Source organism: Coturnix japonica, chromosome 2, assembly GCF_054131305.1.
Source record: "Coturnix japonica strain WE chromosome 2, WE-NBRP24, whole genome shotgun sequence".
In the NCBI taxonomy this organism is placed as follows: Eukaryota; Metazoa; Chordata; class Aves; order Galliformes; family Phasianidae; genus Coturnix; species Coturnix japonica.
Genome location: NC_140664.1, coordinates 82,312,551 through 82,339,960, shown reverse-complemented (window position 1 = coordinate 82,339,960; position 27,410 = coordinate 82,312,551). Strand labels below are relative to the sequence as shown.

The 27,410-nt window shown below is 35.6% G+C and overlaps 1 protein-coding gene across 3 annotated transcripts in view; it reads right to left on the bottom strand.

The window, feature by feature from the left end:
- Positions 1–27,410, bottom strand: part of CDH12 (cadherin 12) — a 510,555-nt gene that overhangs the window by 137,482 nt on the left and 345,663 nt on the right. For 2 of the 3 annotated variants that reach the window (XM_015854453.3, XM_085537823.1), the window contains one exon: positions 7,056–7,471. The exons of the other annotated variant lie outside the window; for it this stretch is intronic. In XM_015854453.3, the coding sequence (XP_015709939.2) occupies positions 7,056–7,286 (231 nt within the window). In that variant the 5' untranslated portion in view covers positions 7,287–7,471. The remainder of the gene's footprint in view (positions 1–7,055; positions 7,472–27,410) is intronic. 3 annotated transcript variants of the gene reach the window in all.

Here is a 27,410-nt window from a genome sequence, read left to right as displayed (position 1 = left end):
ATTATATTTACTTTCAAATTGTGCCATTGCTGGATAGATATTTTCTTCACTTCTTATTATGTCTTTCCACTTTACTTTCCCTTTTTCACCTTCTTTGAGATAACAGCCCCAGGGCTGGGTAGGGGAGGGAAAGGACATCCAGCAGTTTGTCATCTCTGTGCCTTTCACCTTCTTGCCTGTGTAACACTGTAATTTATCTATCAATCACTGCCACGTGACAGTCATAGTACTGATACTTCCATTACCACACAGCAAAACAAAGCAAGGCTTTGTGCCTGTTTAAAAATAATCCTGAAAAAAAAATAAGAGAAGGGCAACTTTCAGTTAGACTGTTTTCATGCCTGAGTTCAGCTTATACCCATAGAAACAGCCTAATCCCTGTTTTGGAAATAACTCTACAATATCATTGCTTTACAATATACATTTATATTAGGTAAATGTTCAGCAATGAGAAATAGAGAACTATGCAACAGCATTCTTATAAAAAAATATTTTCTACTTTCAAGATAATTTGATCAATATCCATTTTTTTTCATTTATTATTTTTTTCTTGTGTTTTCCTCTTGCTATGTTCTACTCTTCTTATTAACACTTTTTTTTTTTTTTTTTTTTTTTTTTTTTTTCTTTTTGACCATTCATGATGGTTTCTTTTTTTGCAGTTTATTCCTAGTGGGAAAAAAATAAATAAAAATCTAATCTATAGTTTTACATCTAATGTAGTGTGGAACAAAGACAAGGATCACTTATGGAAGTTTTTCCCTTCATTTCATTTCCACCAGCATATATGGAAAAAAGTAAGCAAGCTTTTGGGTACAAGTGGCTTTTTTCAAATCAAAACAGAAGCTGCAGATATCCCAGATACCTAAAATTCTTCCTCAGAATTTAATTTGATCTGTAACAGACCCTCTGTAAGGAACAAAGAAATGGTGTTTTTTGCAACAGAGTGGATGTCAGACACAAGAAGGATTAGAGGATGGTTATCTCTAGAGGAAGAAGAGAGACAGATCATTTACAGCCTCTGCAACATGGAGGTGGGTGAGAGAGAGTGGAACTGCACATGCCATAAAACCTGTTCCCAGTCCATTGCTTTTGTTTCAGACTGAGATACAAACTGTGATTTGATATATATACTTCGAAAGAACAGTGGTTTTGCAGCTCAGGAATTTCATGCTTTTGGGGCCCTGACTAGCAAACTGTGCTAGATGTGACTGAAGCACCTTATGAGACTCTCGGTCCCGACTGTCTTAATTTCCTTTTATGTTCACGCACAAACACTAACTGCGGTGTCTGAAAAATCAATAACCTTGCTTATTTGCTTCCCCTACAGGCTGATGTTAGACAACTCTTGAGAATTTTTTTGTCTTTTCTTGAAAAGTATGCCTACATTTTGCTAGGAAAATTATTTTGTTTCAGCCCTTTATTAGAAAAAAATACATTTAGGTTTGAATTTTTATAATAATTATATTCTATACTCATATGTTATTTTTCTTTTTAATTTCAGTGATGATTTTTCATGCTGCAATTTCATAAAAAATATGTTCCAGTGATCATAAACTTTATTCCATTTCTGAACCTCCTAAGTACTTTGGTTACAAAGATACAGGAGTGACTACAGGCATTTCATACTTTTCCAAGTTTTGCTGTCTGGGTAATTTTATTTCATTTCTTAATAGGCATTTTGGTGCTTTTCCAGAAAGGAGATCTTGCAAACTCAGCTAGTTACTCCTTAAGTTCAATTGTCATTGATATTTTAATGTTTTATTAGTTGTGAACTCAGTTTTAAGTTAACAATATGCATAACATACCTGTCTGTATCTGAGATGAGCATCAGAGCTTCTCTCTAGTTGCCACGCGATTCATCAACCCTCAAACAAACTCCAGATTTAGATTAAACAAATTAAAAATCTTCAAATTCACTTTGATTAAAAAAGCAGACTATATTCATTTGTCCATGTCCCCAGAAGTTGGTGTTGTCAGTGTTCTGATTCTAACTTTCCCGCTCTAAGCTATCTAAGTAGATCAGTGAGTAAAGTCACAAGATCAGTAAGAAAAATTCTATGGTATGCAGGTTGCTCATCCTTACCACACTGTAGAGACAGACAGTAAAGCTGAGGCTTTGTACACCTTGTAAAAAGATGAACTTGCGAAAGTGAATATTAAATGAAAGTCGGACTTGCTAATCAGAGCTTTGCATTTCTACCTCCACCTATCTCAGAGTTTCATGTGCAGCTGTCAAAACATCTTTGTATCTCACATACTTTATGGAACATATAAGATGCAAAGTTTTCAGAGTCATCATATTTTTTCACCAGACAGCAATAAGTAATGAAGACAGAGGTCTCATCTCAACAGTGATAAGCAAAGTTAAGAGCTCTGGTTCCAGTTCTGATTCCTATCAAACCTTTTTGATATTTCATTTCCCTCCATCTCTTCTTACCTGTAACAAACTGTGATGATGCTTTTAACTGAAAATTTAAAAGGTATAAACTCAGTGAGTTCATTTACTAAGCCAGGCTAAAATCACGTGTGACTCGCTGTGCAGAGTTTAAATTATCATCTAAGACCCACAAAGGCTTATCAAGAATTTCCCTGTGATGTCTGCAGACAGAGTAGGGTATATGAGTTCCTGCAGGTTAAAGACATTGTGAACTATTCCTATAATTACTGTTCCAAAGATCTTTCAAATTAAAATCACCCAGAAACTATTAACTAAGGGGAATTAATATAATACTTACAGTGGTCCCTCAACAACTCTTCTCACCTGCTTGAACATGATACCATGTAAATGTTAAGTGGAAATGATTTGCAGGCCTATCTCCAGTTACTTTTTAATGTTACTTCTGGGCATAGAATATGATAAACTAGGAAAAATCCTCTTGACAGCTTTAAATGAAATACTGTCAAGACTGTCTTAACAGAAATCTAGTAGATACATACATATATGTACATATATATGTAAAGTCAATTAACAGTGGTACAGTTATCAACTGAGACTCAGGCTTTCATTTATTTATTTATTTTTTCTTCAAAGGACAGTGGCTTTCAAATTCAGTGCAAGCATTTATTTTCCTTAATTCTATTTCTTTCTTTCCTTCTTTCAGATCAACTCAGTGCTTATAGTAGTAAACATTTCTTTGTCTGAAAAATTCAAAATTTTCCTCAGAGTGCCCTATCACCCAGACACTCACCCATGATGGAAAAGAATGGTACTATCTGAGTTGAGAAAGAGGTACTGATTTAAGTCTCACTGAAGGTGGTCTACATTAATTTTAATATAATGAAATAAAAACTATCCACTATAAAATGCATAAATGAGTTCTGTGTTCATATTTAAGATGCAGAGGATAAATGACTATGCATCAGAAAAGCACTCTTCTGGTCACAGATATAAAGCTCTTCTTCCATCCGATTATTGTAGCTTCTGCCTTGATGTATGAGGAAATCTCTGAAGAAAATAAAGACTTCTCAGTATTGAGTTAATATTTTCCATCTATGCATTCTTACATGCTGTTGTGTGAATTCTGTACAGCCCCAGGGCAGTTGTGACTATAACACTTTTTAGGAAGTGGGGATCAAAGCAATAAAAAATCTGAAGCAGTTTGTTTGTAATCAGGTACAATATAATGAAGTTTTAAAAGAACAAAAATATGCAAAACATAAGTATTTCATTACCAAGATAATAAACTGGCAAGCTGATAATATTTAGTTGTTGCACACTGGAAAAACAAAATCAGGAAAAAAAAAAAAAAAGTGTCTATTGCCTTGAAAAGCAATTTGCAATATTTTCCAATGCACCTAGCCTGTGTTCAGTGTAAGTCTCCAATTGCCTGTCCCCGCACTCTTAAGGACAGCCACAAAAATTCTGTGTAGGTGCACAATGTATGAAAAAGATCTAATGCATTAACACGCAGACAGTGACATAAAGGAATACATAAATACAAAGACATATGTAAATGGAATAGTGCTACATGCTAAACACCTTTAAATATATGAAGTACATTACACATCTAACAACTAAAAATTGATATTTTGCTGGTATCATTTTGTTAATGAAGAACTTATACTTCTTTCATCTACTTTTTATCTTGAACCTTCATTTTATTATGTTGCCTCTGAATATGACTATTGAAACAGAGCAATGAAGAATATTTTCAGCAAGATTTATAATATTTCATCAAAGACAGACCTCCCTAAGTTATCCTTTTATAAGGTCGGTTCCAACTGCTACCTTGCTAGTGATTTTAGACTGTGCTAAGACAAGGCTGTACTTGAAAATCAAGTCTTCTGATGATTTCTATTACCTTTCAGTGAGGACTATACTTTGGCACAAAAAAAAATCAAGAATACATTCTCAATTTTATTAAATATTTGCTGTTTTGCATAGCCTTCTTGATCTTCGTAGTACTAAGAAATGAAACCACAGCAAATATGTAAAAAAGGGTACATGTCACAGTAAGCCTATTAGCATTCCTCTAACTTGCAGAAATCACATAGCAACACTGTATTCTAGTTTCCCTTTTTAAGGTATTCTTGATGGGTCTTTAGTAAGGAAGGTTCTCTTTTGTTTGGATCTTTAAGGCACTCTATACTATCAAAGCAGAGGATTTCCAGGCCCTTGCTTTAACAATCAGGTTAAATGACAAAGTGCACTAATTTTTACTTGTTTATTTATTAATGTCAGCTTACCACGTGTCAACATGAAGCACCATCTCAGGATCTCTAACTGAGCTAGATTGCATCAGTTTCTGAACTATATTTTGATTTGTATCCTGACACTTCTTGAAATAGTCTTCTAAAAACAGACATAAAATGAATGGAGTTTGTTGGCCAATAACAGCTGTCATTAATGCTGTAAATCTGTGTGCTCTTCCAGGTGGCTTCCAAAATTAACTAGTCACCCCTAAATATTTAGTGAAATTGTCACTGATTTAATAGACACATTAAACTCCTATTTATAAATTACTGTGACATTACTAGTGCAGTGGTTCCAGAATAAGCAATATGAGTTCCTATGCAGCTGTAACTCTATTGTGCCCAGCTATTGTGGCTGGAAGATGAAGATAAAAATAAACTGTAATTCCTGAAATATCCTGAACTCCAATATTTTCAATATCTCTTTAAAATACAACACAGTAATATTACAAAGAGAATTATTTTGAAAATATATGGTTGTGGAATAATGCTAACTTATGACAAACACCAAACAATTATTTCTGCAAGTAAGAACTCAATACCATTTCATATCTTAAATTTTTCTATGATTAAAAAAAGTACATATGACATAAAGATACCGATTAACTGCTTCTGAGTGTATTTTGATACCCTGAAAACTGTGAATTTATATAATGCATGTCTTTCACAGTCTGGCCTTCACAGAACAATTTTTTCCAAAGTTCTCTCATTCAGATAACCTTTCAAGAAACACTGCTATCATTTGTGCTACAGTGCAATTTGACTTAACATTATATTTGAAAAATATTTTTCAGAAAGTTGAAACAGTTTTTAAAAAGTTTTATGAGCAATAAACATACCAAGTAAATCTATGATGTGACAAACATTACTGTTAATGGAAATATCCTATTAATTTTAAAGCTGCTTATATAAACGAATAAAAACTAATGAATCACATTGATAGAGCGTTAGCATCTCTGTCTTCAGAGGTAAAAAGCACAGCAATCACACTGCCTGTGCTACTGCTTCAAGTGTAATTAGAGTCCTCATTTGCCTCTTCAGTAGGTGGCCAGAAGGAAAAAAAGGTTTCAGAGAAAGGAGAATTGGTAGTAACTGGATGATACAAAGATGCTGTTTTTCGTGATGGGATCTTCAGCTTGTAAATGAAACTCATCATATTATGTTCGCGACATAAACATACTGTCTTTCAAATATTTCTGGCTAATATATTCCAGTGCTTAACACTGGTGTCTACATCTGTAATATTCAAGAATACTTTTGTCTGGTTTGTCCAAGCACCTAATGAGCCAAATTTAGCCTTACGCTGCTCTGATTATACACCCATTATTGTAATAGTTTTCTGGAAGGGAAGGAGGGAAAATTAACTTTCTGTGAATTTCATTTATATTTAGAAACAAATAAACAAACAAAACATCATCATTCATAGTCTCTACATTAATAATAATAACAATAAAGATTTAAAAAAAGACACAGTATTAAATTTAAAACTGAAAGGTGACACCCGTATTTTTGGAATCTGAATCTTGCTGTCTAGGGAGGTGGCATTTAGGGACCCAGGAAATTAATCCTTGCCCTCTTATTTTCATTGAATAATAGCTTTACTTAAACTGAAAATCATGCATAGCGTGCAGTTATATACTGTGCTCCTATTCTTCTCAGGTCTAATATCAAGCCATATTTTCTGAAAGCTCTATTATCCAAATCCACCCTGACACCCCTCAAACAACCAGCTATCAAACTACTGAGGTCCTATTATGGAAACAGTAGTCACATAATAAGAAAGAACTGCATAAATTCTCTGCATGAGTGTGTGCTTACACACAGAGAATAAAAGCTATAGTGCAAGACTTTTGAATTATGAAGCAATAAATCACGTTCAAAATAATTTGTGAACAATCAGAAAGGAAAGCAAGGGATACTGAAAACCAATTTGAAGTAATAATACCAACCACAGAAATGACTGCACATCCTGGGCTAGAGACTTCTGGGTTTAAATCTTTTTCCCTGATATCAGTCTGACATTCATTGTTAAAAAATCATGTAAACTAAAAAAAAAAAAAAAAGTTATGCTTTTTGTAACACAAACTTATCTGAAAACTCCCAAATTTAAGTTTTATCCTAAAATCAAGGACAAGGAAATAAGATAAACATATGAAGAAAGAAAGCAAATGTTTTAAACCTGTGCACTAAAAATAGCAATCATGACTATTGCAGCTGTATGAGAAGCTGAATGGTGAAGGGGATGGACAGAGGGAACTACTTTCAGCTGAAGATCTGCCCCATCAGAAACAGGTACATATTTACAGAACATTGCATTCTTTGTCTGTATCATTTCAACTTTTAAAGAAAGAGTAAAAAATTACCTTTCCCACATACTGAGGTTCGGAGCCCATGTACTCCTCCAGCACAAAAAATTGATTCCATACCCAGCCTCGTTTGACTCGCTGGGCAGACGACCTCCTCCCTGGCACTGGGACAACATTTTCTCTTGGCTCTGCTTCTAAAGTCTGTTGTGGCTGTGGATGCAGTGGCGTTAGGAGACCTCCATCAAACAGGACCCAGAGAAGCAGGGATAAGCAGTTCCTTGTAAGCATTGGCAACGGCTTCCCTACAGCAAGTAATAAAAACTCCAGCACTTAATGCAGAGCAGAGTAATCCAGGTTTGAGGTGTCTGTGGCCTCCACCACTTAGCTTCTGATTTTATTGCGGAAATGCTAATGCAGGCATTAATCCTTCTGATGACAAGGTTTTTGCCGCATTAAATTCCATCTAAAGGGACCTATAAAAGAGATTTACATGGCAACATCAAATTACGTAAAATTACATTGAAGTGTTCATCAAAATTCTCACACCTAGTTAGTTTCTAGAGACAGAAAGAAAAGCTTAGGAATCACAGTTTTAAAAGCAATTACTGTTTTGAATGTAGTAGCACTGAACAGCTCTGGAATATGGTGCAGTTAGCACAGGAATAGATCATTCTTGCCCTGCTTGCCATTATGTTTGTGTCTAGATGAGAACAGGCCCATACCCTCTGCTTTATGACCCTGTTATCTCACAAAACTTTCACCCATCAGTGATACATTTACTCTGGATACAGACATAAAATACTGGGAAAGAGAGGACCCACTCTTCCACTCTCAAAAGCAGGAATGCTTTGCTTTTTGTGGCCAGAACAGCATACTGGCCACATCTTCCTCCTATGAATGTGGATGGATATGGACAAAGCTTACATTAAACCGTGGAAGGCAGATTTGTATGAACCTTGTGAAAACTAAAAAAGTGGGAAACAGTGCCCATGCAGCTAAACACCACAGAGCTGTCAACACACGATATGCTGTCTGTGACAGACGTTCTCTTCTCACAAGGCTTGTATAAAAATGGTAGCTATGTTGCTGTTCAGAAATACTGTAAAACGCATTAAAAAAACCCATGGTCTTGATCCATGGAGCAAATGATAGATCTGTAGTCAGTGTAGAAAACTGAAACAATGCAGAAGCCAGTAAGATAAGACAGTGACATTCATTTATACTGACAAATGCCAGGTACACTGATTAAAAATAAATCAGCACTAACGAACTACAGGGCTGGGAAAGAACCATCACATCAAGGTGACAATTAAAACTGTGGTGTTTCTTGTAGCAGCCAAATGCCATCAGTAGAGAAAGTATAATAAATAAATAAATAAATAATAATTAAAAAACAACAAAAACCCTGAAGGAAATGTTTTGCTCTCACATTGCTCTGTTTATATCACTACAGACCACTTTAACAGAAGGACAGATAATAAATAATACTGTGTTTTCTAGCCACAGTATAATGAACAGAGGTGCTTTCTTTTAGTATTTATGAAATGTTCTGATTCATTGTCTGAAATTAACAAAATGACAGTAGTAAAGGATGTAAATATTTAAATATTATGGAATATAGAATACGTAAATTGAACCCCTAGCTGTCATTTGCAACTGCTCCAAAATCAGCAGCAATAAAAAATTGTGAAAATGAGCACTCATGCCATCTAAAAATGCTGTGGCACAGCCCAGAATAAAGACACTGCAAAGATTTATAAATCTACAGTTCATGCTGAAACAAATGGAGTTGTCCTAGAATTTAGAATTAGCCAATAAACAGTAGCACATACACATTTATTGTAAAGTGGGCATCAGTAAGTACTGAGGCAACACAAATTCTTTTGTGTTCATTCTTCCTACTCTTTCAAGCCGTCAGTTTTTCCATTAATAGAGCATGGCTTTCACGAAGCTAACCATGTCTATGCTGGCCCTGATTAAGGTATTAAACCTGAACTTTTGTTTTTTCATAGTGTCCATGACATCTGACAAATACTTTCCATGCCATGATTCTTTTTCATTGAGGGTGAATGACCAGCAAGCTATATGTTGCAGTAGCTGTTTTCTGACAACCAGCATTTCTATAAACCACAATCCTATGCTAATAAACTTTAAATTCCAGTGTGGACTGAAGACTTAAGAATGAATTAGTAATCCTGTCTCATTAAGACCTGCAAACTATGAATGAAACAGCAGCCTACTCTCTGGCCTACTGTTTACCAGGTACAACAAATACTGCTTCTAGGACTTAAGATGGATGCATTGTACATTTTAACAACAAAAAAAAAAGCAACATTTTATACCACTATGAAATTCACCACTTGGCTTAAGCCATATTGTGCCATTGATTTTTAAGCAGAAGTTTCTTACAAATCAATAGAATTCTGTTTAAAAATCGATGACATGATATGGACCTTGGGAAAGAAGACACGGTAAAGTATCTAAGCATAAATATATATATTCTCATTTTCAAATACTGCCAAAGTTTATGTTTTCCTTATGCATAATATTATTACTATGCATAGCAATAAATAACACAGAAATGTTTGCTACCTACATACTAAAGTACCTAAATAGAAAGGATTTATAATTGGAAGACCAAAACAACCTAATGAGTTTTGAAGAAAATCAAACAAAAATCCCTAGAAAAATAACTTCAGCTCCTATTATACAGTCCTGTTCTGACTAGAGAGGCTGGTTTTTTGAGTCCTTGTACTCTACCTTCAGAAAGCATCAAAAATGAAAGAACTCCTATTTGCTCATGATACTTCTCTAAAACAACAAAAGTATTTTAATTTGCATTTCATTTTTTTTTTCCAATGAATTTTATTTCATCAAATGAATCTTTAAGACAGAAACTTAAGACACTAGGGGGGAGGGGGAATATATATTAATATTTAAAATGTATTTTTATTTTTATTAACAACTTCATTTGACAATTCATATTACTTTTAGCTCTTCTCTCTTCAATCTATTCAACAGCATACAAAATCATGTTAATCCATAATTCAGTTAAAAATGCTTCAAACTACCATTGCTCTCCTGTTCCATGATTACAGGGTGCTTGCCTGGCATTTATGGCAAAACCAGTGTAACTGTGCAAGATGGAGAGGGGGGAGAGGGGAAGAGAAAGAAAAAATAAAATCATCTTGAATTGCTCAGGCATGGATGGAAGCTCAAAATAAAAAAAGACAACAAATTGGCGGGAAAGCCTGCACTGCCTCACACACCCTGAAATCACACTGTATTCAATTTAGTTCTTTGTTGAGGAGAATCTGTACATTATGGTTCTCCCAATAGAGCTCTGCCTCCGGCCATGTCTGTCAGTCAAGGAGCTTTTAAAATGTTATACAGCACCAAAAGTAATGCGAAGAGATTGAAGGACTTCAGAGGAAAGAGAACAATTCCCCCTTGGCTGAAAGGTTAGTAACCAAGTGCAAAACAGAGAGCACTTTAACCACTTCTCCATTGGTCTCTCGGTCTGTCTTCTGAGAATTTGTTGCAGAGCAAGGGAAGAGCAATGCTAGCAGTTGCTTCAGTCCCTGCAGCTTCAAAACATGGATGAACATGAGGGTCAGGGAAAAAAAAGGAGGGTAATCGGTGTTGCTTTACAGGACTGCAGCACAGACACCCTTATCAGCTACAGAGGAGCTCACAATGAAGAATTTTCTCTTTCTAATTTAAAGCTAAGTAGTTAGTAAAGACTTCTGTACTTCAGCACTCAAGAAAACCATGCGAGACGGCTGCTGTGCACCATCTGAGGAGCAGTAGACTGTGGCAGAAGGTCAATCCCCATCTTCTTTCCTTCCCCAGCATTTCACTGCTGCTTTGGAGGAAGCCTGGCTTGGTAGTGTGTATTTACTAATACAGTTGGAATGTAAGCAGTAATTCAAAGGCTAAGACTAATGTTTCAATGAGTCTGTGTTTACTGGTTTGCATCTTCTTTTTAAGCTATGTATTAAGTCTTCCATTCAGGGGTGCTTAGCCCTTTTTGGTACCTTTACGTTGTCATATGCTCATTAGACATTTAAATCTAGCACATTTCTATGCATTTGCCAGGAAAACAATTATTAGTACTTAGAGGTAACTGTTTAGAAACCTGATAAGAACATTTAGAGATAAGAAAGAGATTCAGTGCGACTTTTCCTGCATTTTTTTTCCCCCCCCAAGGAATTACTTCCTCTGATGCTCTCACAAAGATACATTTATATAGCAAAAGAGAAACATTTGCAATGCATCTCTTTCCCATACAATACGAGAGTACAGGAAATTAGATTTTTCTTGGATCTTGTTGTTTGTTTTTTTTTTCCCAAGAATAACCATTTCTAGAGATTTATTCAGACTGTTATATAGACTCAAGTACCATTTTGCATGACTTACTTAACCCATAAAGAAAGCTACAAAGGGAGAGCCTCTATGCAAAATCCTAAAAGTTGAATTTACCTATGCAAATGCTTTTATATGTTGAGATTTCATTCATTCATTTCCCCCATTTGTAAAAAGTGAAGCAAAACAGCAGCAAGTATGGACAATGTTAAAGCATAACTAAGAATGACTGATCCTACTTACTCTGTCCCCCAAACTATCAGGCTTAGAAATTCATGAAATGCAAATAATGAGTTAAATATCATTACCAAGAGTATTTACTGTGAATAACAAAACAGAGCGTAGATGATACTCCTGCAAGAATGTTGGTGTTGACCTGGACTGAACTGCTATTAATCTAAGCAACCTGAGCAAAGAAATGCCACAGGAATAGCAAAACTATGTATACCATTCTTAATGCAATAATCCTCAACCAAAGAAAGTCATGGAACAAGTCTCTTGACCAAACTCAGGAAAGGTCGTCTTATTTCCAGAGAGGACAGCCATACATCCTTTGCAGTCATAGAATCATAAAATCATTAAAGTTGAAATGACCTCTAAGATTATCCAGCCCAATTGTCCATGTACCACCAATATTTCCATGTCCCTTAGTACAAGCTCCAAACATTTCTTGAACACCTCCAGGGACTCCACCATTGCCTCCCTGAGAAGCCTAATCCAGCATCTGACCGTTCCTTCTCATATTTTTTTCCTAATATCCAACTTGAACCTTCCCTGACACCACTTGAGGCCATTCCCTCTCATCCAGTCGCCAGTTACCTGGGAAAAGAGGATGACTCTCACCTTGCCACAACCTCCTTTCAGGCAGTTGTAAAAGTCAATATGGCCTCAATTGAGTCTCCTCTTTTTCTGATTAAACAATCCCAGTTCCCTTAGGGGCTCCTCATAATACCTGTGTTCAAGTCCCCTCACTATATTCGTTGCCTTTCTCTGGATGTAGTCCCTACTATGTACAGAAGACCTAATTCAGAGAAGTCTCAGAAAGTAAATTCTAAATGGTCTTAGGTCTATATGAGGTATCTAGTTGGATCAGACAGGAGATGAACTACTGATGTATGCAGACAACTAGAAACACTAAAGCTCCACAAAGCACTCAAAACTGTACTCAGTCCAGCAAAGACGATAATTGTACCTCTGTGAATGGCGGAAAATTGCTTACTGACAAAACATCCATTATGTACTGATGGTGGGAACATTTCTGCAGCCACCTTAATCATAAATCTGTCAGCACTGAGAATGGTTTTGCTTATGTGAAACAACAGCTAATGTAGAACAACCATCTTCCTACCCGTAAAGAGATTTGAAAAAAAATTGGCAGTACAGTAAAATGGTTGATCCATGCCAGATGGAAAGCCAGCTAAGATCTATGAATGTGGATATGCTGTAACGGCTGACCATCTAACCCCATTTCTCTGCAATGTCTTGAAATAAGAAAATACAACAACAGAAAAAAAGGTATGTCTATACTGTCAATATCTATTAAAATTAACTGCAAAAGCACCTGAGATGATATGCTTTGTAGCTAAATGAATGGTTACAGAATAAGGAAAACCTCAGTTCATCTCTCACCTTGATGCATTTTCTTTCTCCGACCTTAGGCAAATTATTTCCACTGATATTCTCCTAAGTACTTAGTTAAATAATTCCCATTTGAATAAACTCTAAATGTCTATAGATCTTAGTGAATTTGACTTTCCTGCCCTCCATAATCTATATAGACACCTTGGAAATAACAGTAATTCTTCCTTTTTATACCTTGTCTTTTTCAGTTAGAATACTTGGTAACATCAAAATGGAGGATAGGAGAGAGATCAAAAGTGAATTGATTAGAAACCCTGGACTATCAAGGAAAGTAATTCTCAGTCTGTCCATCCTACAAGTTGGAAAAGTTTCAACAGTCTGAGGAAATGCCACCTTTATGGCCACAAAAGCCATTTGGAAAGCATAACATCCGGAATCCATGACAGGCAATTCTGAAGGGGTGAGAGAATGAATGAATGAATGAATGAATGAATGAATGAATGAATGAATGAATGAATGAATGAATAAATAAATAAATAAATAAGTCTTTCTACTCACTAAGTATCTAATTTACCAGAGTCTTAACATGGTCCATAATCCAAAATAGTTACTCTTTTATCTCCATTTATATGGGATACAATAAGTCAAAGGAATTTTTCTAGCTTTCTTTGAAGTTGAATATATGAATCTCAGTTCTTCCTTTGGTTTATATAAAGTTGATGATGAACAGGAGGAGCTGAGAACCAATACTCTGTTGTTGATCCCAAATATTCTGGAACATTACCATGAAATTAAAGAAACACTGATAGAAATGGAAGATAAAGCTTGGTTTTTATGGGAGTCAGGTGCCATCCACTGCAGGATAACTGAATTGACTGAACTACAGAACAAAAAGACGATACTGATCTTCATCCTGCAAAAAGATGACTTTTAAAAACACAATTAGAAAGGTCCCTAAATTGTAATATTAAGGCAAATATTTACCAATTACTCAATTGGGCAAGACAAATATGAATTTGTTAAGGTTTAAGGATTTTTGGATTTAACTGCCAAAGCTATCTTCTCTCTATTCAACTGTTATTCACATAGTTGTATTTTCTATACTGAGGTACAAGTTATTTTAATGTCAGTTAAGTCTTTAGACATTGATACTAAAATGAATCTGGAATACTTTCTTGATTTTTTTTGGCATGAAACCAAAACAAGAGGAGGAGGATGTCCCTGTTCCTTGAGTATGACTTTTTTAATATATTCATAGAAAGACTTACAGCACAAAAAAATGTGTGATATACTGCGTAACTATAATGTTCAGAATCATTAAAAAAGAGGAAAAATAAATATGAATATTAATATAAATTATGAAAAAATACCTTTTTCTGTATGATTACAAAACCAAAACAATATAAGTAGTAATACACGATGTTTACTTATTGTGTCACTTTTGCAATCATTAGCGGTATACAGAGCAGTTCACTTAGGACCTAAATATAACCATCACTATAAAAATGAAAATAGATCAGCCAGTGCACAAGGCTCCATGGTTCACTATACACTTGAAAAACAATTGAGGCATTATGAAAATTTCACTGCAAGTTAAAAATGAATGTTTAATTCAGTGACATTAAAGCTCAGGATAATATTACTCTGTTGATATATAAAGCAACATTGCTGTTCAATTATCAGTTAAAGTTAAGAAAAAAAATGCCTCAGAATAGTATAATTTCCTTCAAGAAGATCTTCAGAGGATGAAATAGCAACATCTAATCTATTTTTGCTCTGTCTTGTATCATGCTATGTTGGTCTTGCCTCAAAAAACTACTATCTATGGTGAATGTATACATAGTTTACCAATGATCTGGAGTCTCTATTTTTGATAAATTACAAATATTTTCATTTCTCATAGGAATCTATCAATGTCAGTGCTAAAGCATGGACAATCAGAAAACCATCCTTCATCTTGCCACCCTTTTCTGTTTTTTAAATAAACACATGAGATGGGGGAAAAGAGGAAAAGGAAACCAAAAGAAAGCAGAACTTTTCTGTACATTAACAATATCAGTAAAGGAAGAATTTATAGACCTCAGGCTGCAACTTGGTTTATAATTCTGTAAGTAATATGGCAGACTGAAATGAATGTGAGAACATTTTGACATATTCTGTAATACACTATTTTTTTATTTCCTAGAGTTATTCTGTTCTTCCCAAACTGTCAAGTATTCTAGCAATTACTAGGATCTACCAATATACTTTAAATAAAAAGCCCTTGGTCAGATTCTGACTGCAATATATTTGATACTATCATCTGATATATATGTATATGATATATATATAAATATATATATATATTTCTGTTAATAGATTATTTGCAGGCATTTGTTTACTTCTAGTTTGTTTAATGTATGTATAATGATACAGTTATTATATCTTATATTTGTTATAATTGTCTCTGTATCCATCACCAGTAATAGTAAGAATTTAATTCTTAATATGACATTCCATAACAGTTTTGGAAATCCATAGCTTGACTTGTATTTTCAGCAAAGTTTTAGATATTTGTTCTTCTACAAGCTTCTATCAGAACTGAATTTTGTAATTTCAGAAGATATCAGTCTTCTCAGGAAAAATAACAGACAACTTATTTGTTGTCTGTTATTTTTTCTGTTGTTGTTTTGCCCAACAAGCTCCAAAACTTGTATTAACAAGGTAGTCCAAGAGACAAGAGAACCTAGAAATAAACCATCAAGTTTCTTAAGAGTGTACATTCATCTCAGGCCTCTCAATATTCCAGAATCACCTTGTTTACACGAGGCATACACCACTGCTCAGTGCATACTTAAGAACATACAACTCTCTCAGAATACTCTCAGAATTATGGTTTGAATTTTGGGTGGTCCATTGTGGAGCCAGAAGTTGACCTTCACAGTCTTTTTGTCCATCCCAGTTCAGGATATTCTACAATTCTATGAAATCTTAAACTTAAAAATTTGTCTGTTTTAAACATCTGTTTTTGACTTCTTTTATATATGTTCTGTTAGGCCCAGCTGTTGTAAAGAATCTATGGCGATGAATGAACTCAGTAAAAAATCCTTCATGTGTTTCAGAACATGAGAAATAGTAACTGTAGGGCTTTCTTATTTTTCTGTTCTTTAAAACTGACAGCTTCCCTTGTTTTGCCAAGCATTGTAATATGGGAATACAAGGACCAAAGATGTGATAAACAGCTTACCACAACAACTAAAGTAGGCTCTAGTTAGACTGACAAAAAGATCTAAGTAGAGAGCCCAGTCATCTACAAATAACCACAGTCAAGCCTCAACTGTTCTTTGTTGTTCAGCTTCAGAGGTGTTACATTAAAGCTTACTGGACATCAGAGCTGTCTGTGAATATCTAGTCTCTCCTTGGGAAACTTTTCACTTTTCACTCTTCTAAAACCTTCCAATCTCCAGTGCATGTTCCCAGTCACAAGGAATTTTACAATCTCTAAAGAAGATAACACTATTCTTGCCCGACTTTCATCATCACAAATCCTCATGCTTCTTACCTGTTACTGTTCATTTTCTGAATTCCAGACTACTTAATTGAGTAATTTTACAACAGATGCTTTTTGTGAATTTCAACAATTATGACCCAATACAGACACTAGATGAGGTAGAAATAAAGTACTTATTTTGGTGATGCTATTGTAGCTTTGTTCTGTGTCTTGAACAGAGAAATAACTGTGATTCTTATTTATGATTTTTTTTTCAGCTTCTCACCTACCTTTCTACATTTTAAAATAATAGGACAAGAAAACAATACATTAGAAGAATTACGGCTTGCAATCTATAAAATACAGTCAGCGACAGAAAATACCAGAAGCTTCCTTGCACCAACATTTTCCTTCCTCCATCTAGTAGGAAGTGGACCTCTTCTATCTTGTGTTAATATATTTTCATAATTCCAGTCATGTAAATATTTGTTTAATTTATTAAGGCAAGGACAAGTATTATTTTGCTTCCTTTTTGTTGTTCATGCATACATGTCCCCTCTTCCAACGTTACAAGAAAATGCAATAGCATACTTAAAATGTGGAATCCAAAATCTCACAAATCTTTGTCAGTTTATTTACAACTGTAGAATACTTTTATAGCAACAATAATGCTCACAAAGTGTCATGGGACATTCTGATTTAACTTAGAGTAGAAATGCTACCACATATTATGCTTTTCCACTAACATACTACATTGTTTTAATAGTTAGATGCAATAGTATTAATTAAAATAAAGCACGTATTTTAAAACTCTTGCAGCCAACATGTTCTGTCTTCATGAAAGTCAGTATTTTTTCTGCTGTGTTTTCAATTTAATCTAAGTCTTCCTTGACATTTGTATGAGCTCCTCCTTACTACAGTACAAATGAAACTGTAGAATGGATAAATGGCTTATAATTTATAAACCTTGGCTCAAAACATGTAATAAGCAGCTCAATATTGCATATATTTCTTTATTTTATTATTATAAGCATACATTTTTCTAGTTATTGCAGTCTGTAAAACTGGTTTAAATAGGAAATCAATATTGCCTTTTTAAAGTTAAGCTTGGTGAAACAAAGGGCTGAAATAGTCCCTGATGAAATTGCACCTCATCTGAACTCAGAAAGAACCGCATTATGGAGAGAGGATAGTCTCATACCTGCAGTATTATAGATTGCAGCCAATCAATCAGATATACTGTAATTGCTAAGGGCACAGTCCTTCTATTGTACTGAAAAAAAAAAAAAAAGACCTTCAGGCCAAAGGTAGAAGGATTGACACATTTTGCTTGGAGCAACCTAAATCAAATACCTCCCTAAAATGAGAGGATTAACCTTATTAGAGGACACAACCCAAAGGACAAACACACACACTCCAGGTAGAAATTGAGTACCGGGCTAAAGACTGAACCAGAATGAGGGGTAATATTTTGCACTAAAAAAGCACAGATAGAGCTGCTGACTTGGTGGAAATAAACACCTACTCATGACTGTGTATCTTTAGGGATGTGGTCTTCTGTGTGATTCTCTCTAGAATCACAGAATGACTGAGATGAGATAGGATAGCATCTCTTTGGGCCACTTGCTTTACTTATTTTCTTTGTCATATATGTAATAATCAAAAGTTGGTAGGTACAGATACATATAATCTTTATACGTAAGTAAAGTTCAGTTTGCACAGAGAGCATTATAAAACAATGGTAAATTAATTCATTTGTACCTCTAACATTCTTTTAAAAAATACATGCCTTCCTATTTTTCTCTAGCAGAGACTATATAAATATTCCTCATCATTGTGACAGATTATTAAGAAATATAAAATGCATAATTAATTCAACATGAAACCAAGTATCTGCTTTCCTGGATATTAATAAGGTGTTAAAAAGCAACTGATGACATAATAGACAGTAAAACCTTATCACTTAAAGAAATCCCAGCTGAACTGCTTTTATTACTCTGCCTCATTTTAAGCTAAAATTTTCTGTGATGTTACAGCTTTTGAAATTCCTGAGGGGGGTTTATCCCCAGGAAGAGTCTTATTTTCCATTTCAAAAAGAACTAAAACAATTCTTTGCTTTAACCCCTTTTGATACAGATACATATTTTTGTGTGCTTTGTGGCATTAAAGAACATTAAAAGACAAACTTCATAACTTGAAGAAATTGAATAAGGTTGCATTTTTGAGACTATGTAGACCATTGCTGGTTTTACTACCCCTTTGGTTTTGCACACAAGACACAGTGCAATGAGCACTTATGATTTCTCACTGGTTCATATTTTAGGCTTACTCAGCTATCAGAGGTGTTTCCACTATTAATTAGCTTCATTCAGACACAAGGACAGACAGAGAGAGGATAGAAAAGACCCAGCAGCACCTCTCACCTTCCATGGTGAAAAACATGTTCTCTGCTGAATCTCCTAAAGAGCTCTAACCATTCCTTGTAATAGTGGGGAAGAGTGCTATCCCTGTGTTTTTCCCTTCTGTTCTGCCAAACATCCCAGAAGTCCAATTTTCCACTTCAGAATGAAAAAATGGCCCATATTTTGAATGTTTATATATGACTACCTGTTAAGATGTTTCTGATAAAACAGTTTGCCTAACACAAACTGAGAAATAAATCTATTTTCTGCAAAAGAAACAAAATGAAAAAAAAAAAAAAGGTTCCAAGATTATGATTTTCCATTAACACCAAATAAGAAATTTATCCTCTGGGATATGTCTCCCAAACTCATAAAGCATTATACCTTCTGAAGGCCCTTCCTAGCTCAGTATGAAAGGTTCTTCTCTTTGTTACCCATCATTATGTTATTCAGCATCTCTAGTGATAATTAAATATTTAACTAGTTAGCATCTGGTGCAATAGTTGGCAGCCTGAATGGGCAGTAACTCATGTAAGCAACAGACAATGAGAACACAAAGAATTATTCCAATTGTTTCTTAATAAGATGCTTACAGTGGATCTCAGCAAATTAACAAAGCATGCCTACTTGCTAGGCCTTTGTTCATAAACTATAATAATTATGTAAATAAGAGGTTTCAGTCAGATTGCAGAAACTTTCATATTTGACTATTACTGGGAAAAAAAAGTCACAATTATATTAGTCAACCTGCAGGCAAAGGTGCAGGGAATTTTAAATTGCCCCAGAAATATACAGATGGGCATCAGCAGCTGTGCAGCATCCCAGTTTCTTAGCTGATTCAAATTACTTAAATTAATAATAAAATACTGCACTGGAGTTCCAGCCTGTCAACACACTGATCAGCTTACTCCTTTTAGTGTTCACTTGTCAATTGCCTTCCCTGTCTTCCTCTCTTATCTACTACAGTAAATTTTAGAACTTTTATTTAAGGAAGTGCCAAGAGAGAGAAGGGAAATCGATCTTTATTTTTTTATTAAAAATCAACAGCTAACACAACATATTAAGTTTATAGTTAGACACACGTAGACAGGTCTGCTTATCAAAGATGTTTTTAGTCATAGGTATCATACACAGAGAACTTTTTAGATGCATATTTGCACAGAGCATATACATCTTTTCATGATCAGAACATATAGGAGGCTGGACTGTACGCCGTGTTAAAAGTCAGGGCTGTTTACTTGTGAGAGTACTGAAAAAAAATTCACAGTACTCTCAGCAATGCTTTAAATTTAGATGTTAGCTATCTGAAGGGATCTTTGAAGTAGAAAGACGAAACAGTGACCAGTCTGAAGAACACTGCAGAGCCTTTTAAAGTATTCACAACCAAAGAAAGCCTTTCTTTTTAATTGACTTTTAGAGTTGATGTCTCTTCCAGCCTAAGGGAGGTAGTGAGTTTAACCTCCCAGATGGCCCTTTTGTTCTGAAAAGATTAAGCACTCCCAAAGAATAAAAAAGCATCTCCCAAAGAATAAAAAAGAAAATTTTCTGAGAGAAAAGCCAAAGTAATATAAATTCTCCTATCAAACTCATATTAACTTTATTTTTATTTATTTTTATTTTTTATTTTTTTAATACTTCTAGAAAATCTAAGCAAAACCTTTAAGTCTTTAATTTTCATCAACTTACTTAAAAAAAAAAAAAAAAAAGAATACTTGGCCATTCAGATGACACATTTTTCCTATTAAGTAGGACAAAGCTTTAATCACAACCATATTTGTTTTGGTCTTTAGGTCAGAAATCTTTAGAGAATGGGTTTTTTATTTTTATTTTTCTCAATTTAATGTCATTTATTTGTATGTTAAGGTAAAACTATAGATGTTTTTATACATATACCTCTTAAGGTATCACTCAGAGACATGCCTAAGATTGGTGCATCAGCAGAAATAGCACAGAATCAACTGATCTAACATAAATGAAACTTCCCTATACAGTGTTAAAATCCTTTGCTCTTGCACATCTTTATGAAAATTAAGCATTTCTGATGGCCAGCAGCTAGAGATATAGACCCTTCACATTTCTTTCCCTGAATAAGTACCCTTCCATGTACCACATATACTTCAAAAAAGACTCCCAGCAAGACAGTTACTGTTCTACACTGGGGAAAAAAAAAAAAAAAAAAAAAAAAAAAAAAAGAAGTAGCCACTTAAAATATCTTCTATTTTTCAGAAAGAGCAGTGCTCCAGATAATTAATTGTAATTTTTACAAAGAAAAAGCAATCAAATAAAATGCATTGTCCTCCCATATAAAACTTACACTATCCTCCTATTATTTTGACTACATGCCACCAACATTCATTTTGAAATTCAAAGCATGTATATGCTTGCAATTTAATTTTCAAATTTTCTCTTACCAAAACTAGACATTACACTTTATTTGGATACAGAACAGAAATAAAATGAAATCTTAGATGGCCAAAATCTTCTTTAGGTTAGAGGATGGCACAGGAGGATGGCCATGAAAGGAGCAATGTGATGAAAATATAAGACCAAATGAAAAAAATCTGAACACTTCAAAATGATGCTAACACATATTTTGCATTTCTCCAAAGGAAAGTATTATTGGAAGAAATAGCCTACTTATTGAATTTTTACTCAATATTCAAAAAATGCAACCTAATTAAGCAGGCCAGACAAATTCAATGCTTCTCATCAGTTACACTGTCATTAAGTCAGCACAGGAGTTTTCTCATTCTTGCCCTTCTGTTCCCCATCCCACTGCAGGCAAGTGAGTGAGTAGATGTCTGCTGCCTGCAAGGGTTAATCAACAACTTGCTTAAATCATGAAATTGAGAATATCAAAGTTGAAAATAAAATTGGAAAGAATATCTGTTTTATTAATGTTACAAAGATCTTATAATCTGCAGTACTGTATCTGGTGAGTTCATACTTCACTACAGGTTAGAGCATATCTGTTCTACCTGGAAGAAAAATAGGCTAGAAATAGACCAGCTGGTTATTTTATACTTGTTTTTGGTGGTACAGGAGAGACGTATCTGTTGGAGGGCATCCACAGGAGCTCCACAAAAAAGGTGCCCTGCTAAGACAGGCTGAGAGAGCTGAGGTTCAGCCTGGAAAAGAGAAGGCTCTGGAGAGATCTGTTAGCAAACTTTCAGTATCTAAAGGAAGGCTATAAGAAAGAAGGGGACAGACTCTTCAGCAGAGTCTGTTGTGAGAGCGCAAGAGGAAAGGTTTCAAACTAAAAGATGGAATATTTAGAGTGGATGTAAGGAATAAGTTCTTTAAAATAAGGGTGGTGAGGCACAGAAACAGACTGACCAGAGAGGTGGTGGATGCCCTGTCCCTGGAGACATTCAGGGTCAGACTGGATGATGCTCAAGGCAACCTGATATAGTTGTAGGTGTCCTTGTTCACTGCAGGGGAACTGAACTACATGACTTTTAAATGAAGTCCCTTCCAAATGAAATGATTCTCTGATTCTACGTGGCTCACTCCAAACATTATACAACTATTCATTTTCAAGGGAATAACAACAGATACACAGAGCACAGTAACACTGACAGAGAAAATTCTCAGCTACATAACACTATTTTTTCAACACAGTCACCATCATGAGCTATGCCTTTTTACCAGTGGTGAACAGGAGCCTTCATGCTGCACTTCTAAATACCTGCACCAGTGGAGGTGACCCACTGTCATTGTCAACACTGCTGAAATGCACCACTCATTGCCTCACTGTGCTCACATCTGCTATTTGGTCTCCATGAAAGTTCAACAAGTGCCAATAAATGTCAGTGGGTTTCATTTTCTCTACATGGAAGAATTCAATTCTATCCCTTTGTTTCATACGCATATGTCACACGGAAACAAAATGTAATGGAATACTGGCAGGAAGGTTCAACCTCTACTGCCACACTACTAACATCCACCTCTGATGCTGAAGGCCAACACAATAAGACAGGAGACTTAACTCTCAAAACAGCCCTCCACAGACAAGTAAAATATATGTCCCTGCAGTGAGCAACGTAATCAAGTTTCAGCAGAAGAGTTATGCAAAAGACACTACAGAATTGCTGAAAGTCAGCAGGCAGAGCAAAGATCTGGAGGGATAGATTTTGGAGTCAGCCTGTAGTTATGTTCACATGATTGAAAACTCTAACACAGCAACTCTAAATATTTTTCTCCATAAAATTACAGTTTAATTTTACAAAATCAGCATAATTTTCATGTACCAAATGCTGAGTTGTGACATGAAACACTTATTTGCATGAATTTCCATCAGGCTGTCAACACAAAGTTTCCTGGCAAAGATGTATAGCAGGCTTGCACCTGCTATAGCTACTGAAGTCAGCTGACTAACCTCAGTGGATCTGTAAATTTACCTTTGCTTTTTCAATCCACTTTTGTCATGTTCTCTCATATTTTTCCCCTACACGAAGCAACAAAGTCCTTGATTTGAGCCAAAGGCCACTTAATCAATGAAGAACTCCGTCTTATCACTGCCACTCAAAACCTGGCACTTCTGATTTAAGAAAAGTAGGTAATAGTGACAATTGGCATAGAAAGAGATTTAATGCCATACCTATATATATATATATGTATTTATGCAAGTATATATTTACACATACATATAGTGAAAACAAAATTTAATTTTTATTGCATTTGACCTGTTCTGTTTTGTTGTTGCTTTTTAAATCAGAGAATGGATTGGGTTGGAAGGGACCTTTTAGATTATTCAGTTCCAACCCCTCTACTATAGGCAGAGACCACTTCTACTAGACCAGGTTGCTCAAAGTCCCATGCAGCCTGGCCTTGAATGCCTCCATGGAAGGGGTATCCACAACTTCTCTCATAGTATGGGAAGCCTTCTCTTCTTCAGGCCAAAGAGTTCCAAGTCTCAGCTTGTTCATGCAGAAGAGGTTCTCCAGCCCTCTGATCATCTTCATGGCTCTCCTCTGGACCAGCTCTAATAACTCAACGTCCTTCTTGTGTTTGGGGCCCCAGAACTAGACGCAGTACTCCAAGTGGGGTCTCAAGAGAGCAGAGTAGAGGGGCATAATCACCTCCCTTGACCTGCTGGTCACACTCCTTTTGAGGAGGATATGGTTGGCCATGGATGAATCTTGTCAGGTCCCGTGGACTTGTACACCTTCAGGTTTTTAGATGGTCTTGAACCTCATCTTCACTTATAGTGGACAGATCTTCCTTCTCCCAGTTCTTCCCTTTACTTTCTACAAATTGGGTGGTACAGCTAGAGCCCTTCCCCCTGAACACTGAGACAAAGGAATCATTGTGTACCTCAGCTTTCTCCAAATCCCTTGTGACCAGGTCACAAGCTTCCTTCTGGAGAGGGCCCATATACACCCTAGCCTTCTTTATATCACTGATATGCTTACAGAAATTTTTCTTGTTCCTCTTTGTGTCCCTGGCTAGATTTAACTCCATCTGGGTTTTAGCTTTTCTAACCTGATCCCTGGCTGATTTGACAACTTCTCTGCAGTCCTTCCAGGTAATCTATTCCTGCTTCCACTCCCCATAGATTTTCTTCTTGCACCAAATTAAGTCCAGGAGCAACTTGTTGATCCCCCTGGCATTCCTATTTGCCTTCCTTTTTCTTGGGATACACTGTTTCTGGGCTTGGAGAAGGTGGTCCTTGAATACTGACCAGCTTTCCTGGGCTCTTTTTCCTTTCAGGGCTTTATCTGATTTTACTCTGACAAGCAGTTCCCTGGAAAGGTCAAAATCTCTCCTGAAGTTCAGAGTAGCAAGATTGGTATGCAGCACCCCCCCCCCCCCCCCCGACATCCTAAGGATCTTCAGCTTCACTATTTCATGATCACTGCAGCCAAGGCTGCCCTTGAGCATCATGTTATTCAACAGCTCCTGATCATTTGTGGGGACAATGGCCAGAATAGTACCTTTTCTCATGGGTTCCTGTACCACTTGGAAGAAGAAATTATCATCATTGCATCCCAGGAACTTCTTCAGTTGCTGGTTCTCCACTATGTTGTCATTTCAGCAGATATCAGGGTAGTTGAAGATACCCATGAGGACCATGTTTTAGTGAAAGTGAAGCTGCTCCTATCTTTCTATAGAGGGCGTTATCCACTTGGTCTTTCTGCTTGAATGGCCTGCAGTAGACCCCCACAATGATGTCTCCTTCCTCTTACCTTCCCTTTAACTCTATCCCATTGATGCCAAGGACATCATAGCCCCGTACAGACTCACACACCTGCAACTCTTCCTGCTTGTTCTCCATGCTCTATGCATTAGCATACAGGCATATGAGATGGGCTCCCATGGAGGCTGATTTACCAGTTGGAGTTCCCTTACCCTGTACTTCAGGTGCTGCCTTCCTGGCCTGTGATCCAACTCCAAGCCCAGGCCATAAATTACATCAGCCTTGAAGTGGGATGGGTTGAGGATCCCCTTCCCTGGCAGCTCTAGTTTAAATAAACAGATTAAATGAATAGATACTTCATTCATACATACATTCATAAAACTCCTGAAGCCTAATTAATGCTTCCACCAGTGAACTAACAACTTCAAAGAATATTGAATAAATTGCCAACCATATACCACAAACATTTAACTTAATTCCTTTGGAGTTGTACAAAATAATCTGGCACCGTACAACATAGTCTGGGACTCTATAATGTTAAATGAATTCAGAATTCGGCCCCAAACATTTATGTTTTATACTGAACTAGATTCTTTTGAAGAAAACTATCAACAGTGTTGAAAGAAAATGACAAATATATATATATTATGAACATATATATATATATGTTCATAACTGACCAACTCAAATGGTAGACAACATTTTAAAGGGTAAAATACCGGTTCAAAAATTTTGTACAATATGGTGATGTAGTCAAATTTCAAACATTACCCGAGCTAGCAGATTGCCTGCCACTTTAATCAGGAGACAATCCACAATTTAGCAGGTCCCATTATAGCTCTTAATGTAATTCAGTTGACGATTATCTGTCTGTAGATATGGTGTCTTTTAAGATAAGGGTCTGGTTTCTGTTTTTAGATTCATAGATCTTACAGCTGGATTGATAAAAGAGGCTATTGTAGAACAGCCTATACTGGCATAATAGAGGGATGAATTATATTCTAAAGTTCATTTTCTTATTCCTAACCAAGTAACTGTGTGTGTATGTTTGGGGGGGGCAGGGGGGGAGGGAGTTTTATTTTTAAAATTAAGAATAAATAAATCATAATAGTAATAACATTCATGTAAATAGCTTCAGCATATCAGAGATGTGCATATCATAAATCCTTAGCATGATACACACTTGGCCTCATTCAGATTCCATGATACAAGCACACCCACTTACCCTGCAGTTGCTGATACTACATTCATTCTGATTGTAACAATACAGCAGACTTACCCTGTTGAATAGAAACTGCTAAAATAAGTTCCTCCTATACTTCAGTTTCTTTTATCTGTTCATCACAGAAGATAAAATTGCAATTTGACATTATTGTATTAAGACAAATACTTTCTGCTACCTACATATACATGCATGAGAATTATAGTACCTACTTACATTTTCTCATACAGAAACATTTAACCAATTTAATATAAAATACATTGGTTTGTAATAATGTTTGTACATGATATCATTTAAGTCAGTCAGAAAAATATTAAAAGTAATTTTCTGCAATGAATCATCCGTGCTTTGCTTCATTCTGAGAACATCTTTTGGCATCTGTTTGCCTACTGAAATTCAGAAATCTGAGTCATTTTACTATACAAAAAGACTCACTTGAATATAAACAGCCTGATACTGAGCTCTCAACTGACTTTCCATCAGTCACCATTCTACTTCTATTTCCAACATTTTTAGAAGTAAAAATTGGACTACTGACTGAATTGTGAAAAGAATGAGCTCTAATAATATTTTGAGACGCTGTATGAAGCTGCCATTCTTTTTCTTATGTGGAGGGGTGACTTCAGTTACCATATGTCACTCCAGAGACCTGGTCTGAAAGGACTGACCTTATGCTTCCTTCAAGCTCTGTGAGCTGAAACCTGAGAGGACACTTGCTCATTAATAATGGGAGACAACCGAGTTGCTAGAGGACTGACACAGATGAAGAGAAAGATTAAAGATGGCTACATAGGTCCCTGCAAGTTATTAACTGTTAGCCTGATGTTAACATGACTAACAGATAACGAAATCAGTTAGGCCGAGCAGAAATCATTCAGAATAACATAAGATTTCCCTTCCACTATTAAATATTTCATGGAAACGGGTGAACAGTAGGGAATGTTTTCATTAAGAGTTTATTATCTTGCCTTCTGCTTCGCTAAAGTCAACCAGGAAAAAGGAAAAGTAGAAGAAAGGGGAAAATCACTAAAGTGACACAGAAAAAAACCAAACCAAACCAAACCAAACCAAAACAAAAAACTTTACAGATCGTTTTTTTTCCTGCTTTTATCAAACACATTTCATAGCAAAGATCTGAATAACAAAAGATATCTTTGCAATCATAAAAACAGACTGAAAAGTATACTTTCGATTTGTTCATTATTTAAAATACTAGATTATAGAATTACAGCCT